This window comes from Somniosus microcephalus, chromosome 14 (genome assembly GCF_052327205.1).
Source record: "Somniosus microcephalus isolate GS21.2 chromosome 14, FLI_Smic_1.0, whole genome shotgun sequence".
Classification (NCBI taxonomy): domain Eukaryota; kingdom Metazoa; phylum Chordata; class Chondrichthyes; order Squaliformes; family Somniosidae; genus Somniosus; species Somniosus microcephalus.
In genome coordinates this window covers 1,131,851-1,145,035 of record NC_141000.1, presented here as the reverse complement: position 1 = coordinate 1,145,035, position 13,185 = coordinate 1,131,851, and the positions used below count along the sequence as shown (strand labels likewise).

General features: G+C 50.1%; 2 protein-coding genes across 5 annotated transcripts in view; one reads left to right on the top strand and one right to left on the bottom strand.

Annotated features, from left to right (window-relative positions):
• LOC147107238 (uncharacterized) overlaps positions 1–12,173 on the top strand; it is a 35,585-nt gene extending 23,412 nt beyond the window's left edge. Inside the window, exon 3 of the mRNA XM_086006095.1 lies at positions 9,992–12,173. Coding sequence (XP_085862221.1) covers positions 10,410–11,702 — 1,293 coding nt within the window. The 5' untranslated portion in view covers positions 9,992–10,409 and the 3' untranslated portion in view covers positions 11,703–12,173. The remainder of the gene's footprint in view (positions 1–9,991) is intronic.
• dgkh (diacylglycerol kinase, eta) overlaps positions 1–13,185 on the bottom strand; it is a 532,784-nt gene that overhangs the window by 30,742 nt on the left and 488,857 nt on the right. The gene's annotated exons all lie outside the window — the stretch shown is intronic.

Here is a 13,185-nt window from a genome sequence, read left to right as displayed (position 1 = left end):
CCATGTTCTGGACTCCCCCCACCAGAGGAAATAGTTTCTATCGACCCAATCCCCCCATGTTCTGGACTCCCCCCACCAGAGGAAATAGTTTCTATCGACCCAATCCCCCCTTGTTCTGGACTCCCCCCACCAGAGGAAATAGTTTCTATCGACCCAATCCCCCCTTGTTCTGGACTCCCCTCACCAGAGGAAATAGTTTCTATCGACCCAATCCCCCCATGTTCTGGACTCCCCCCACCAGAGGAAATAGTTTCTCTCTATCGACCCAATCCCCCCATGTTCTGGACTCCCCTCACCAGAGGAAATAGTTTCTCTCTATCGACCCAATCCCCCCATGTTCTGGACTCCCCTCACCAGAGGAAATAGTTTCTCTCTATCGACCCAATCCCCCCATGTTCTGGACTCCCCTCACCAGAGGAAATAGTTTCTCTCTATCGACCCAATCCCCCCTTGTTCTGGACTCCCCCCACCAGAGGAAATAGTTTCTATCGACCCAATCCCCCCTTGTTCTGGACTCCCCTCACCAGAGGAAATAGTTTCTATCGACCCAATCCCCCCTTGTTCTGGACTCCCCCCACCAGAGGAAATAGTTTCTCTCTATCTACCCAATCCCCCCTTGTTCTGGACTCCCCCCACCAGAGGAAATAGTTTCTATCTATCGACCCAATCCCCCCTTGTTCTGGACTCCCCCCACCAGAGGAAATAGTTTCTCTCTATCGACCCAATCCCCCCATGTTCTGGACTCCCCTCACCAGAGGAAATAGTTTCTATCGACCCAATCCCCCCATGTTCTGGACTCCCCCCACCAGAGGAAATAGTTTCTATCGACCCAATCCCCCCATGTTCTGGACTCCCCCCACCAGAGGAAATAGTTTCTATCGACCCAATCCCCCCTTGTTCTGGACTCCCCTCACCAGAGGAAATAGTTTCTATCGACCCAATCCCCCCTTGTTCTGGACTCCCCCCACCAGAGGAAATAGTTTCTATCGACCCAATCCCCCCATGTTCTGGACTCCCCCCACCAGAGGAAATAGTTTCTATCGACCCAATCCCCCCATGTTCTGGACTCCCCCCACCAGAGGAAATAGTTTCTATCGACCCAATCCCCCCATGTTCTGGACTCCCCCCACCAGAGGAAATAGTTTCTATCGACCCAATCCCCCCTTGTTCTGGACTCCCCCCACCAGAGGAAATAGTTTCTCTCTATCGACCCAATCCCCCCATGTTCTGGACTCCCCTCACCAGAGGAAATAGTTTCTATCTACCCAATCCCCCCTTGTTCTGGACTCCCCTCACCAGAGGAAATAGTTTCTATCTACCCAATCCCCCCTTGTTCTGGACTCCCCCCACCAGAGGAAATAGTTTCTATCGACCCAATCCCCCCATGTTCTGGACTCCCCCCACCAGAGGAAATAGTTTCTCTCTATCGACCCAATCCCCCCTTGTTCTGGACTCCCCTCACCAGAGGAAATAGTTTCTATCGACCCAATCCCCCCATGTTCTGGACTCCCCCCACCAGAGGAAATAGTTTCTCTCTATCGACCCAATCCCCCCTTGTTCTGGACTCCCCCCACCAGAGGAAATAGTTTCTCTCTATCGACCCAATCCCCCCATGTTCTGGACTCCCCTCACCAGAGGAAATAGTTTCTCTCTATCGACCCAATCCCCCCATGTTCTGGACTCCCCTCACCAGAGGAAATAGTTTCTCTCTATCGACCCAATCCCCCCTTGTTCTGGACTCCCCCCACCAGAGGAAATAGTTTCTATCGACCCAATCCCCCCATGTTCTGGACTCCCCCCACCAGAGGAAATAGTTTCTATCGACCCAATCCCCCCATGTTCTGGACTCCCCTCACCAGAGGAAATAGTTTCTATCTACCCAATCCCCCCTTGTTCTGGACTCCCCCCACCAGAGGAAATAGTTTCTATCGACCCAATCCCCCCTTGTTCTGGACTCCCCTCACCAGAGGAAATAGTTTCTATCGACCCAATCCCCCCTTGTTCTGGACTCCCCTCACCAGAGGAAATAGTTTCTATCGACCCAATCCCCCCTTGTTCTGGACTCCCCTCACCAGAGGAAATAGTTTCTATCGACCCAATCCCCCCATGTTCTGGACTCCCCCCACCAGAGGAAATAGTTTCTATCGACCCAATCCCCCCTTGTTCTGGACTCCCCCCACCAGAGGAAATAGTTTCTATCGACCCAATCCCCCCATGTTCTGGACTCCCCCCACCAGAGGAAATAGTTTCTATCGACCCAATCCCCCCATGTTCTGGACTCCCCCCACCAGAGGAAATAGTTTCTATCGACCCAATCCCCCCTTGTTCTGGACTCCCCCCACCAGAGGAAATAGTTTCTATCGACCCAATCCCCCCTTGTTCTGGACTCCCCTCACCAGAGGAAATAGTTTCTATCGACCCAATCCCCCCTTGTTCTGGACTCCCCCCACCAGAGGAAATAGTTTCTATCGACCCAATCCCCCCTTGTTCTGGACTCCCCCCACCAGAGGAAATAGTTTCTATCGACCCAATCCCCCCTTGTTCTGGACTCCCCTCACCAGAGGAAATAGTTTCTATCGACCCAATCCCCCCATGTTCTGGACTCCCCCCACCAGAGGAAATAGTTTCTCTCTATCGACCCAATCCCCCCATGTTCTGGACTCCCCTCACCAGAGGAAATAGTTTCTCTCTATCGACCCAATCCCCCCATGTTCTGGACTCCCCTCACCAGAGGAAATAGTTTCTCTCTATCGACCCAATCCCCCCATGTTCTGGACTCCCCTCACCAGAGGAAATAGTTTCTCTCTATCGACCCAATCCCCCCTTGTTCTGGACTCCCCCCACCAGAGGAAATAGTTTCTATCGACCCAATCCCCCCATGTTCTGGACTCCCCTCACCAGAGGAAATAGTTTCTATCGACCCAATCCCCCCATGTTCTGGACTCCCCTCACCAGAGGAAATAGTTTCTATCGACCCAATCCCCCCATGTTCTGGACTCCCCCCACCAGAGGAAATAGTTTCTCTCTATCGACCCAATCCCCCCTTGTTCTGGACTCCCCTCACCAGAGGAAATAGTTTCTATCGACCCAATCCCCCCATGTTCTGGACTCCCCCCACCAGAGGAAATAGTTTCTATCGACCCAATCCCCCCTTGTTCTGGACTCCCCTCACCAGAAGAAATAGTTTCTATCGACCCAATCCCCCCATGTTCTGGACTCCCCTCACCAGAAGAAATAGTTTCTATCGACCCAATCCCCCCATGTTCTGGACTCCCCCCACCAGAGGAAATAGTTTCTCTCTATCGACCCAATCCCCCCATGTTCTGGACTCCCCCCACCAGAGGAAATAGTTTCTATCGACCCAATCCCCCCTTGTTCTGGACTCCCCCCACCAGAGGAAATAGTTTCTATCGACCCAATCCCCCCATGTTCTGGACTCCCCCCACCAGAGGAAATAGTTTCTATCGACCCAATCCCCCCTTGTTCTGGACTCCCCCCACCAGAGGAAATAGTTTCTCTCTATCGACCCAATCCCCCCTTGTTCTGGACTCCCCTCACCAGAGGAAATAGTTTCTATCGACCCAATCCCCCCATGTTCTGGACTCCCCTCACCAGAGGAAATAGTTTCTATCGACCCAATCCCCCCTTGTTCTGGACTCCCCTCACCAGAGGAAATAGTTTCTATCGACCCAATCCCCCCTTGTTCTGGACTCCCCCCACCAGAGGAAATAGTTTCTCTCTATCGACCCAATCCCCCCATGTTCTGGACTCCCCCCACCAGAGGAAATAGTTTCTATCGACCCAATCCCCCCATGTTCTGGACTCCCCCCACCAGAGGAAATAGTTTCTCTCTATCGACCCAATCCCCCCTTGTTCTGGACTCCCCCCACCAGAGGAAATAGTTTCTCTCTATCGACCCAATCCCCCCTTGTTCTGGACTCCCCTCACCAGAGGAAATAGTTTCTATCGACCCAATCCCCCCTTGTTCTGGACTCCCCTCACCAGAGGAAATAGTTTCTATCGACCCAATCCCCCCTTGTTCTGGACTCCCCTCACCAGAGGAAATAGTTTCTCTCTATCGACCCAATCCCCCCTTGTTCTGGACTCCCCTCACCAGAGGAAATAGTTTCTATCGACCCAATCCCCCCTTGTTCTGGACTCCCCCCACCAGAGGAAATAGTTTCTATCGACCCAATCCCCCCTTGTTCTGGACTCCCCTCACCAGAGGAAATAGTTTCTATCGACCCAATCCCCCCATGTTCTGGACTCCCCCCACCAGAGGAAATAGTTTCTCTCTATCGACCCAATCCCCCCTTGTTCTGGACTCCCCTCACCAGGGGAAATAGTTTCTATCTACCCAATCCCCCCTTGTTCTGGACTCCCCCCACCAGAGGAAATAGTTTCTCTCTATCGACCCAATCCCCCCTTGTTCTGGACTCCCCTCACCAGGGGAAATAGTTTCTATCTACCCAATCCCCCCTTGTTCTGGACTCCCCCCACCAGAGGAAATAGTTTCTCTCTATCGACCCAATCCCCCCTTGTTCTGGACTCCCCTCACCAGAGGAAATAGTTTCTATCGACCCAATCCCCCCATGTTCTGGACTCCCCTCACCAGAGGAAATAGTTTCTATCGACCCAATCCCCCCATGTTCTGGACTCCCCCCACCAGAGGAAATAGTTTCTCTCTATCGACCCAATCCCCCCATGTTCTGGACTCCCCTCACCAGAGGAAATAGTTTCTCTCTATCGACCCAATCCCCCCATGTTCTGGACTCCCCTCACCAGAGGAAATAGTTTCTATCGACCCAATCCCCCCTTGTTCTGGACTCCCCCCACCAGAGGAAATAGTTTCTATCGACCCAATCCCCCCTTGTTCTGGACTCCCCCCACCAGAGGAAATAGTTTCTATCGACCCAATCCCCCCTTGTTCTGGACTCCCCTCACCAGAGGAAATAGTTTCTATCTACCCAATCCCCCCATGTTCTGGACTCCCCCCACCAGAGGAAATAGTTTCTATCGACCCAATCCCCCCATGTTCTGGACTCCCCCCACCAGAGGAAATAGTTTCTATCGACCCAATCCCCCCATGTTCTGGACTCCCCCCACCAGAGGAAATAGTTTCTATCGACCCAATCCCCCCTTGTTCTGGACTCCCCTCACCAGAGGAAATAGTTTCTATCGACCCAATCCCCCCATGTTCTGGACTCCCCCCACCAGAGGAAATAGTTTCTCTCTATCGACCCAATCCCCCCTTGTTCTGGACTCCCCCCACCAGAGGAAATAGTTTCTCTCTATCGACCCAATCCCCCCATGTTCTGGACTCCCCTCACCAGAGGAAATAGTTTCTCTCTATCGACCCAATCCCCCCTTGTTCTGGACTCCCCTCACCAGAGGAAATAGTTTCTATCGACCCAATCCCCCCTTGTTCTGGACTCCCCTCACCAGAAGAAATAGTTTCTATCGACCCAATCCCCCCATGTTCTGGACTCCCCCCACCAGAGGAAATAGTTTCTATCGACCCAATCCCCCCATGTTCTGGACTCCCCCCACCAGAGGAAATAGTTTCTATTGACCCAATCCCCCCATGTTCTGGACTCCCCTCACCAGAGGAAATAGTTTCTATCGACCCAATCCCCCCATGTTCTGGACTCCCCCCACCAGAGGAAATAGTTTCTATCGACCCAATCCCCCCATGTTCTGGACTCCCCCCACCAGAGGAAATAGTTTCTCTCTATCGACCCAATCCCCCCTTGTTCTGGACTCCCCCCACCAGAGGAAATAGTTTCTCTCTATCGACCCAATCCCCCCATGTTCTGGACTCCCCCCACCAGAGGAAATAGTTTCTATCGACCCAATCCCCCCTTGTTCTGGACTCCCCCCACCAGAGGAAATAGTTTCTATCGACCCAATCCCCCCTTGTTCTGGACTCCCCTCACCAGAGGAAATAGTTTCTCTCTATCAACCCAATCCCCCCATGTTCTGGACTCCCCCCACCAGAGGAAATAGTTTCTATCGACCCAATCCCCCCATGTTCTGGACTCCCCTCACCAGAGGAAATAGTTTCTATCGACCCAATCCCCCCATGTTCTGGACTCCCCCCACCAGAGGAAATAGTTTCTCTCTATCGACCCAATCCCCCCTTGTTCTGGACTCCCCCCACCAGAGGAAATAGTTTCTCTCTATCGACCCAATCCCCCCATGTTCTGGACTCCCCCCACCAGAGGAAATAGTTTCTCTCTGTCTACCCAATCAAATCCTTTACAAAATCAAAATACTGCAGATGCTGGAAATCTGAAATAAAAACAGAAAATGTTGGAAATACTGATCTGCTGAGTATTTGCAGCATTTTCTGTATCTATCAAATCCTTTAATTATCTTAAACAGCCCAATTAGATAACCCCTTAATCTTCTATACTCAAGGGAATAAAAGCCTAGTCTTTGTAACCTGTCCTCATAATTTAACCCTTGTAGCCCCGGTGTGATTCTGGTGAATCTGCGCTGCCCCCCCCTCCGAGGCCGATATACCCTTCCTGAGGGGCGGGGCCCAGAACTGAACACAGTGTCCAGATGGGGTCTGACCAGAGCTTTATTCAACTGTCACATAACTTCCACCCCTTTGTATTACAGCCCCTTTGGGATAAAGTCCAACATTCCATTAGCCTTTTTAATTACTATTTTGGTACCTGTCCACTACTTTTTAATGATTTCTGTATGTGAACCCCTAAATCTCTCTGCTCCTCCACAGTTTCTAGCTTCTCATCATTTAGAAAATGCTCTGATCGATCTTTCTTAGGTCCAAAGTGGATAACCTAACACTTCCCCACATCGAAGTCCATCTAGGGCAGTGCAAATCTGGACTCGCTCCTCCAAAAAGCTGTGGATACTGGGATCAACTGAAAATTAAGACTGAGATTGATGGATTTTTGTTGGGTAAGGGTATCAAGGGATATGGAACAAAGGTGGGTAAATGGAGTTAAGATACAGATCAGCCAGGATCTCACTGAACAGCCTACTCCTGTTCTCATGTTCTTAGCATCAATCATTTTCAGAGGGAATTGGACATGCATTTGGCAAGAAAATCAATGAGGGGGATACAGACAGTGAACTGGACATTCCTTTTGAAGTTTGGGGGTGGCTGGATGGGCTGCAATGGTCCCTCCACTCATGTGCAATACCAAGTTCCTATCCTTTTTTAAAAGGAGTAAAATAAGAGCTCTAAATAATGATTCAAATTATGAAGTGCCACACATCTGGATTTAGGGTTTGTTCTGCAGGAGATGGTGAGTACAGCCTGCCAAAGGTGATTGGTACCTGACCCCAGAGCCCAGAACCAGGCCTGAGGGTTTGGGGCAACCTCTGGGTAAAATAACTATGTTTAATACATTAGCTTATTCATTAAAAAACACCTTTTGTCTGTATGGATGAGAGTTCCTTCTGGCTTTCTGATTCACCTGCGTTAAGCACATGCTATCATCTATCTACAATATGCTTAGCAAGGACCAATGTGAATCCCAGAATCATGAAGGAAGAAACCTGTCCATGAAGCGCGACTCCACAGACATGTCTCCTCTACAGATTTTGTCTCCTCTACAGATTTCATCTTCCCTCAGGTGAGGATAGCAACACTCAGATCCAAAGTTCCTGACTCAGCTCTACAATCAATCACTTCTCTCTCCGACTCCAAGTTACTTTGTAGCTTCCTTGCTCTCAGCCCAACTCTGCAGCCTCCCCCTTTCCTGACCCAGCTTTGTGGCCTTTCCACAACTCCCACCTAACTATACCCACTGTTTCTTGTACCCCAACGCAAGTCTGCAGCACTAGTCTTATTAATAAAAGGTTAATGCATTTCATTGAAGGAAGGTGCAAGTTACTTTATGGGGTGAAATTAAGGCCTAGAAATTCACTATGGCCCCGCCAGCTGGCTAGCGCCCAAAAGTTAGCGCTGGGCGGGAAGCTTATAGCGATCGTCAGATATTCATTGTTAGCGCCCCAATTCGGAAGCGGGCGCTATACCAGAGTGTGCCCGCCTCCGCTTGGTGCGCTGACACTGAATATCAGCGCTCTTGGCGCCGCTGCGCCAGGCGCTGCGGAGCGGCAGGCTGCGGTACTGCAGGCCTCCTCCTTCTCTTAAGGGGGAGCTGCCTGCAACGGGGAGATCGCCGCTGGATAGTGCCGGCAAATGAGCCCGGCACCACGGAGAAGTGCCGGGCTCGCGGAAAGCAGCCGGCAATGCCGCGGGGGGGGGGGGGGTGGAGGAGGCCGGGGAAGGAGGTGCGGGCAGGCGGCCGCCGCAAAAGCGGCCGGCCGCACCTTCCGCCGCAAAAGCGGCCGGCCGCACCTTCCACTTTAAAGCACCCCACTAAGGCAGCAGGACGGCCCCATTTTCTGGTCGCTGTTTGCGGCCGCTTCGGAGGAGGCGGCCGCAACTAAATATGGGGATCAGCGCGGTTTCGGGGCGGAACCGGGGCACTGCGCACACCGATGACGTCATCGGTGCCGGCGCAGCGCTAACGGCTACCGCCGCCAATACCGCTGCGCTGAATATCTGCGCAAACTCATTTTTGCCGCAAAATCACCCTTTAGGCGTTAACTGGACGCAAAGCTGGCAGCGCCTTAATGAATTTCTAGGCCTAAGTGTTTTTAAGGAGTAAGGTTTTGGGGCTCAGGTTCAACACAACTTAGTTATAGCCTCAAGCCCCACCAGAGACTTGAGCACATAACCTAGGTTGATCCATCAACACTGTACTGAGGGAGTGCTTTATTGTCAGAAGTGCCATCTTTTGGAAGAGACATTAAACCGAGGCCGTGTTGGCCTATTCAGGTGGATGTATACGATCCCATGGCCCTATTCGAAGAACAACAGGTAGTTTCCCATTGTCCTGGCCAAAATTCCTTCTTCAACCAACACAAGTTAACTGGGATCTTGTGCAGCAATTGGCTGCTATGTTTGCCTATAAAACAACAGTGACTCCACTTCAAAGTAATGCATTGATTGTGAACCACTTTGGGACATCTTGTGGCTAAAAATGATGCGATATAAATTCAAGCTCTTTTTTGCATTACTCATGAGATAGCTTTTCTAAGGCTTTATTGATACAGGGTCAGGAGTGATTTGAAGATAAAACTTGGGGTCAGAGGTTAGAAAGGAAAACAAACTTGCATTTATACAGCACATGATCAAATCTTCAGGACGCCTCAAAGCATTTCATAGCCAATGTATTACTTTGAAGTGCAGTCACTGTTGTAAGGAAGGCCAAGTTTACACACAGCATGATCCTACAACCAGTTAAAATGTTTTTGGTGACGATGGTTGGCCAGGATCCTGGAAAAATTCCCTGCTCTTTGAATAGTGCCAGGGGACCTTTAACATCCACTTGAACAGGCAGACTGGATCTGGGTTTAACATCTTGTCTGAAAGACACAACTCCAACAATGCAATGCTACCTCAGTAATGAGGAGTGAAATTAGCTCAAGTGATTATGTGCTCAAGTCCTGGAGTGATCCCAAAGTGTGCTGGTTGAAATGTGACACAAGAATTGTGACATGACAAACAGGAAACGTGCATTGCTATAGCACTTTTGTATACTACAGGAAACTTTGGTTTATCCGGAGGTTAACTGTCCGGAATGCTCGAGCCACCGGCAAAAATCAGGAGCCATTTCGTTAATTTTTTTTCTTTTCGTTGCTTTTTTTTCACCAGTCAGGCTCTGCAAGGTCTCGCTGAAGCTGTTGCTAAGCTACAGAGACGCTTGCAAGACATGGCCGACTGTTTAGAAGCTGTAGCAACAGGGTTTGTTGCCAGATACGGAGCTCAAAATCTCCGTATGTTTCAACATTAGCGCTGGTTTGTCCGGCAGTTTTGATGGGACGGCAACAGCTCGGTCCCGTCGGTGCCGGATAGCACAAAGTTTCCTGTAGTAGATCTTGTATGGCATTGCTCATGGCGAGTCACACGATACACTGTTTTATAACAACAGAGTTTTATGTTCAGGTGGATACGGGCAGCAGAGTTTTGGATGAGCTGAAGTTTACGGAGTGTGGAAGATGGAAGGCCAACAAGGAGAGCATTGGAATGGTCGAGTCTGGAGTTGACAAAAGCAAGGACGAGCGTTTCAGCTGCAAATAGGCTGAGGCCGGGGCCGAGTTGGGCAATGTTAGAGCTGGAAGTAGGCAGTCTTTGTGATGGAGAGGATATGGGATCAGAAAGCTCAGCTCAGAGTAAAATGAGGTTGCGAACAGTCTGGTTCAACCTGAGACAGTGGCTGGGAGGGTACGGAGATTGTGACAGGGGCCAAAAATTGCATATTTACTACATGTTGTATTAGAACTTTTATCAATTGGGGCGGATGAATTCCCATGTTCTCATTTTCCTGTGAAAACTGTAAATCAATGGCTGTGGTTGTTACTGTATGCTCCTTTATCTCTGTACTCAATCTTTGTCTATTAGGGTACACAGTAAGATGGAAGGCAAGATATACTGGACTGGACTTGGGCATTTATCAGTATTAGGAATGAGGGCTTTGGGGTTTAGTAGCACTGCGGAGAGGAAGTTGGGATTTGGTATCACTGGGGCTTGGCAGCACCAGGTGGAAGTCCTGGAGTTTGACAGCACGAGGGTGGAAGTCCTGGAGTTTGACTGCACGAGGGTGGAAGTCCTGGAGTTTGACAGCACGAGGGTGGAAGTCCTGGAGTTTGACAGCACGAGGGTGGAAGTCCTGGAGTTTGACAGCACGAGGGTGGAAGTCCTGGAGTTTGACTGCACGAGGGTGGAAGTCCTGGAGTTTGACTGCACGAGGGTGGAAGTCCTGGAGTTTGACTGCACGAGGGTGGAAGTCCTGGAGTTTGACAGCACGAGGGTGGAAGTCCTGGAGTTTGACAGCACGAGGGTGGAAGTCCTGGAGTTCGGCAGCACGAGGGTGGAAGTCCTGGAGTTTGACAGCACGAGGGTGGAAGTCCTGGAGTTTGACAGCACGAGGGTGGAAGTCCTGGAGTTTGACAGCACGAGGGTGGAAGTCCTGGAGTTTGACAGCACGAGGGTGGAAGTCCTGGAGTTTGACAGCACGAGGGTGGAAGTCCTGGAGTTCGGCAGCACGAGGGTAGAAGTCCTGGAGTTTGGCAGCACGAGGGTGGAAGTCCTGGAGTTCGACAGCACGAGAGTGGAAGTCCTGGAGTTTGACAGCACCAGGGTGGAAGTCCTGGAGTTCGGCAGCACGAGGGTAGAAGTCCTGGAGTTTGGCAGCACGAGGGTGGAAGTCCTGGAGTTCGACAGCACGAGAGTGGAAATCCTGGAGTTCGGCTGCACGAGGGTGGAAGTCCTGGAGTTTGACAGCACCAGGGTGGAAGTCCTGGAGTTTGACAGCACCAGGGTGGAAGTCCTGGAGTTCGGCAGCATGAGGGTGGAAGTCCTGGAGTTTGACTGCACGAGGGTGGAAGTCCTGGAGTTTGACAGCACGAGGGTGGAAGTCCTGGAGTTTGACAGCACGAGGGTGGAAGTCCTGGAGTTTGACAGCACAAGAGTGGAAGTCCTGGAGTTTGACAGCACGAGGGTGGAAGTCCTGGAGTTCGGCAGTACGAGGGTGGAAGTCCTGGAGTTTGGCAGCACGAGGGTGGAAGTCCTGGAGTTTGGCAGCACGAGGGTGGAAGTCCTGGAGTTCGGCAGCACGAGGGTGGAAGTCCTGGAGTTTGGCAGCACCAGGGTGTAAGTCCTGGGGTTTGACAGCATTGCAAGTGGGAATCTTAAGGTTTTGCAGCACGAGGGAACAAGGTTCCTGGGTTTGATAGCATTGTGGTGGAGGTCCTGGTGTTTTTGCAGCACTGGGGGAAAGTGGTTTGGTAATACTGAAGGGGCGGTCCTGTAGTTGGGCACCACTCAACAACAACAACAATAACAACATGTATTTAACATAGTAAAACTTCCCAAGGCGCTTCACAGGAGTATTACAAGACAAAAAATTTGACACCGAGCCACATAAGGAGAAATTAGGACAGGTGAACCAAAAGCTTGGTCAAAGAGGTAGATGTTAAGGAGCATCTTAAAGGAGGAAAGAGAGGCGGAGAGGTTTAGGCAGGGAATTCCAGAGCTTAGAGCCCAGGCAACAGAAGGCACGGCCACCAATGGCTGAACGATTATAATCAGGGATGTTCAAGAGGGCAGAATTAGAGGAGCGCAGATATCTCGGTGGGGGGGGGGGGGGGCTGGAGGAGATTACAGAAATAGGGAGGGGACGAGGCCATGGAGGGATTTGAAAACAAGGATGAGAATTTTGAAATCGAGTGGATTTCCTAACACTCGAATGGAGGTCTGGTCCTGGGGTTTGAAAGAACTGGGAAAGGCATCCTGAATGTTTGTAGCACTCCAGGGGAGATCATTGAGTTTGGCAGTAGTGAAAGGTGGTTCTAGGGTTTTGGGATCATGCGGGGGTCCTGCCATTTAGCAGCACTGTGGAGAGGGAACCTGGGGATTGGTAGAACGATATGGTTTGGAATGTGGGATCAGGTAACATTAGGGAGGAGGGTCTGAGAACCTGCAGTACTGTGGGGAAGAATTCAGAAAGATGTCTCTAAGTGGTCTCCCTGGGAAAAGTGAAGCATTTTTTAAAAATTGGATCTTGGAAAATATGTAAATTGATATTTTCAGACACTAACAATAAACAAACACATGGCTGCTTAAACAAACATAAATTACATAAACATACATTACACATGTAAACAACACCCAATACATGCATTGTTTTTGTGTCAAAAATTACCACATTAAATAATCAAAGGTTCATGCTTTTAATTATTTCCCTGTGAACACTGGGGAATGGGACTGAAAGAATTTGGAAAGAAGTGGTTACGGTCTCTGCTCCAAGATAGGATAAAGTGTTTTTTTGATTGGTTCCTGGAAAATACATTCTTAGTCTGTTCCTTACCCGTGACAGCTACATCTTTATGAAAATAATTGTTATTTTTGAATTCTCAGTATGAACAAAATAAATCTGCATTCTGATCATTACCCTCTGTCTCTCTCTAAGCCAGTATTACTCTCTGAAGTAAAAATTAAGCACTTGATAGTAGTTTTCTCGAAACATTCCTCGCAAAATGTATTTTTGCGCCAATTGGAAAGCAAACAGACTCTTTGGGCTGAAGCGGGTGCGATCGGTGGCGGGTCGGATGGGAAAGTTGTTTTTTTTCACAGCAGGT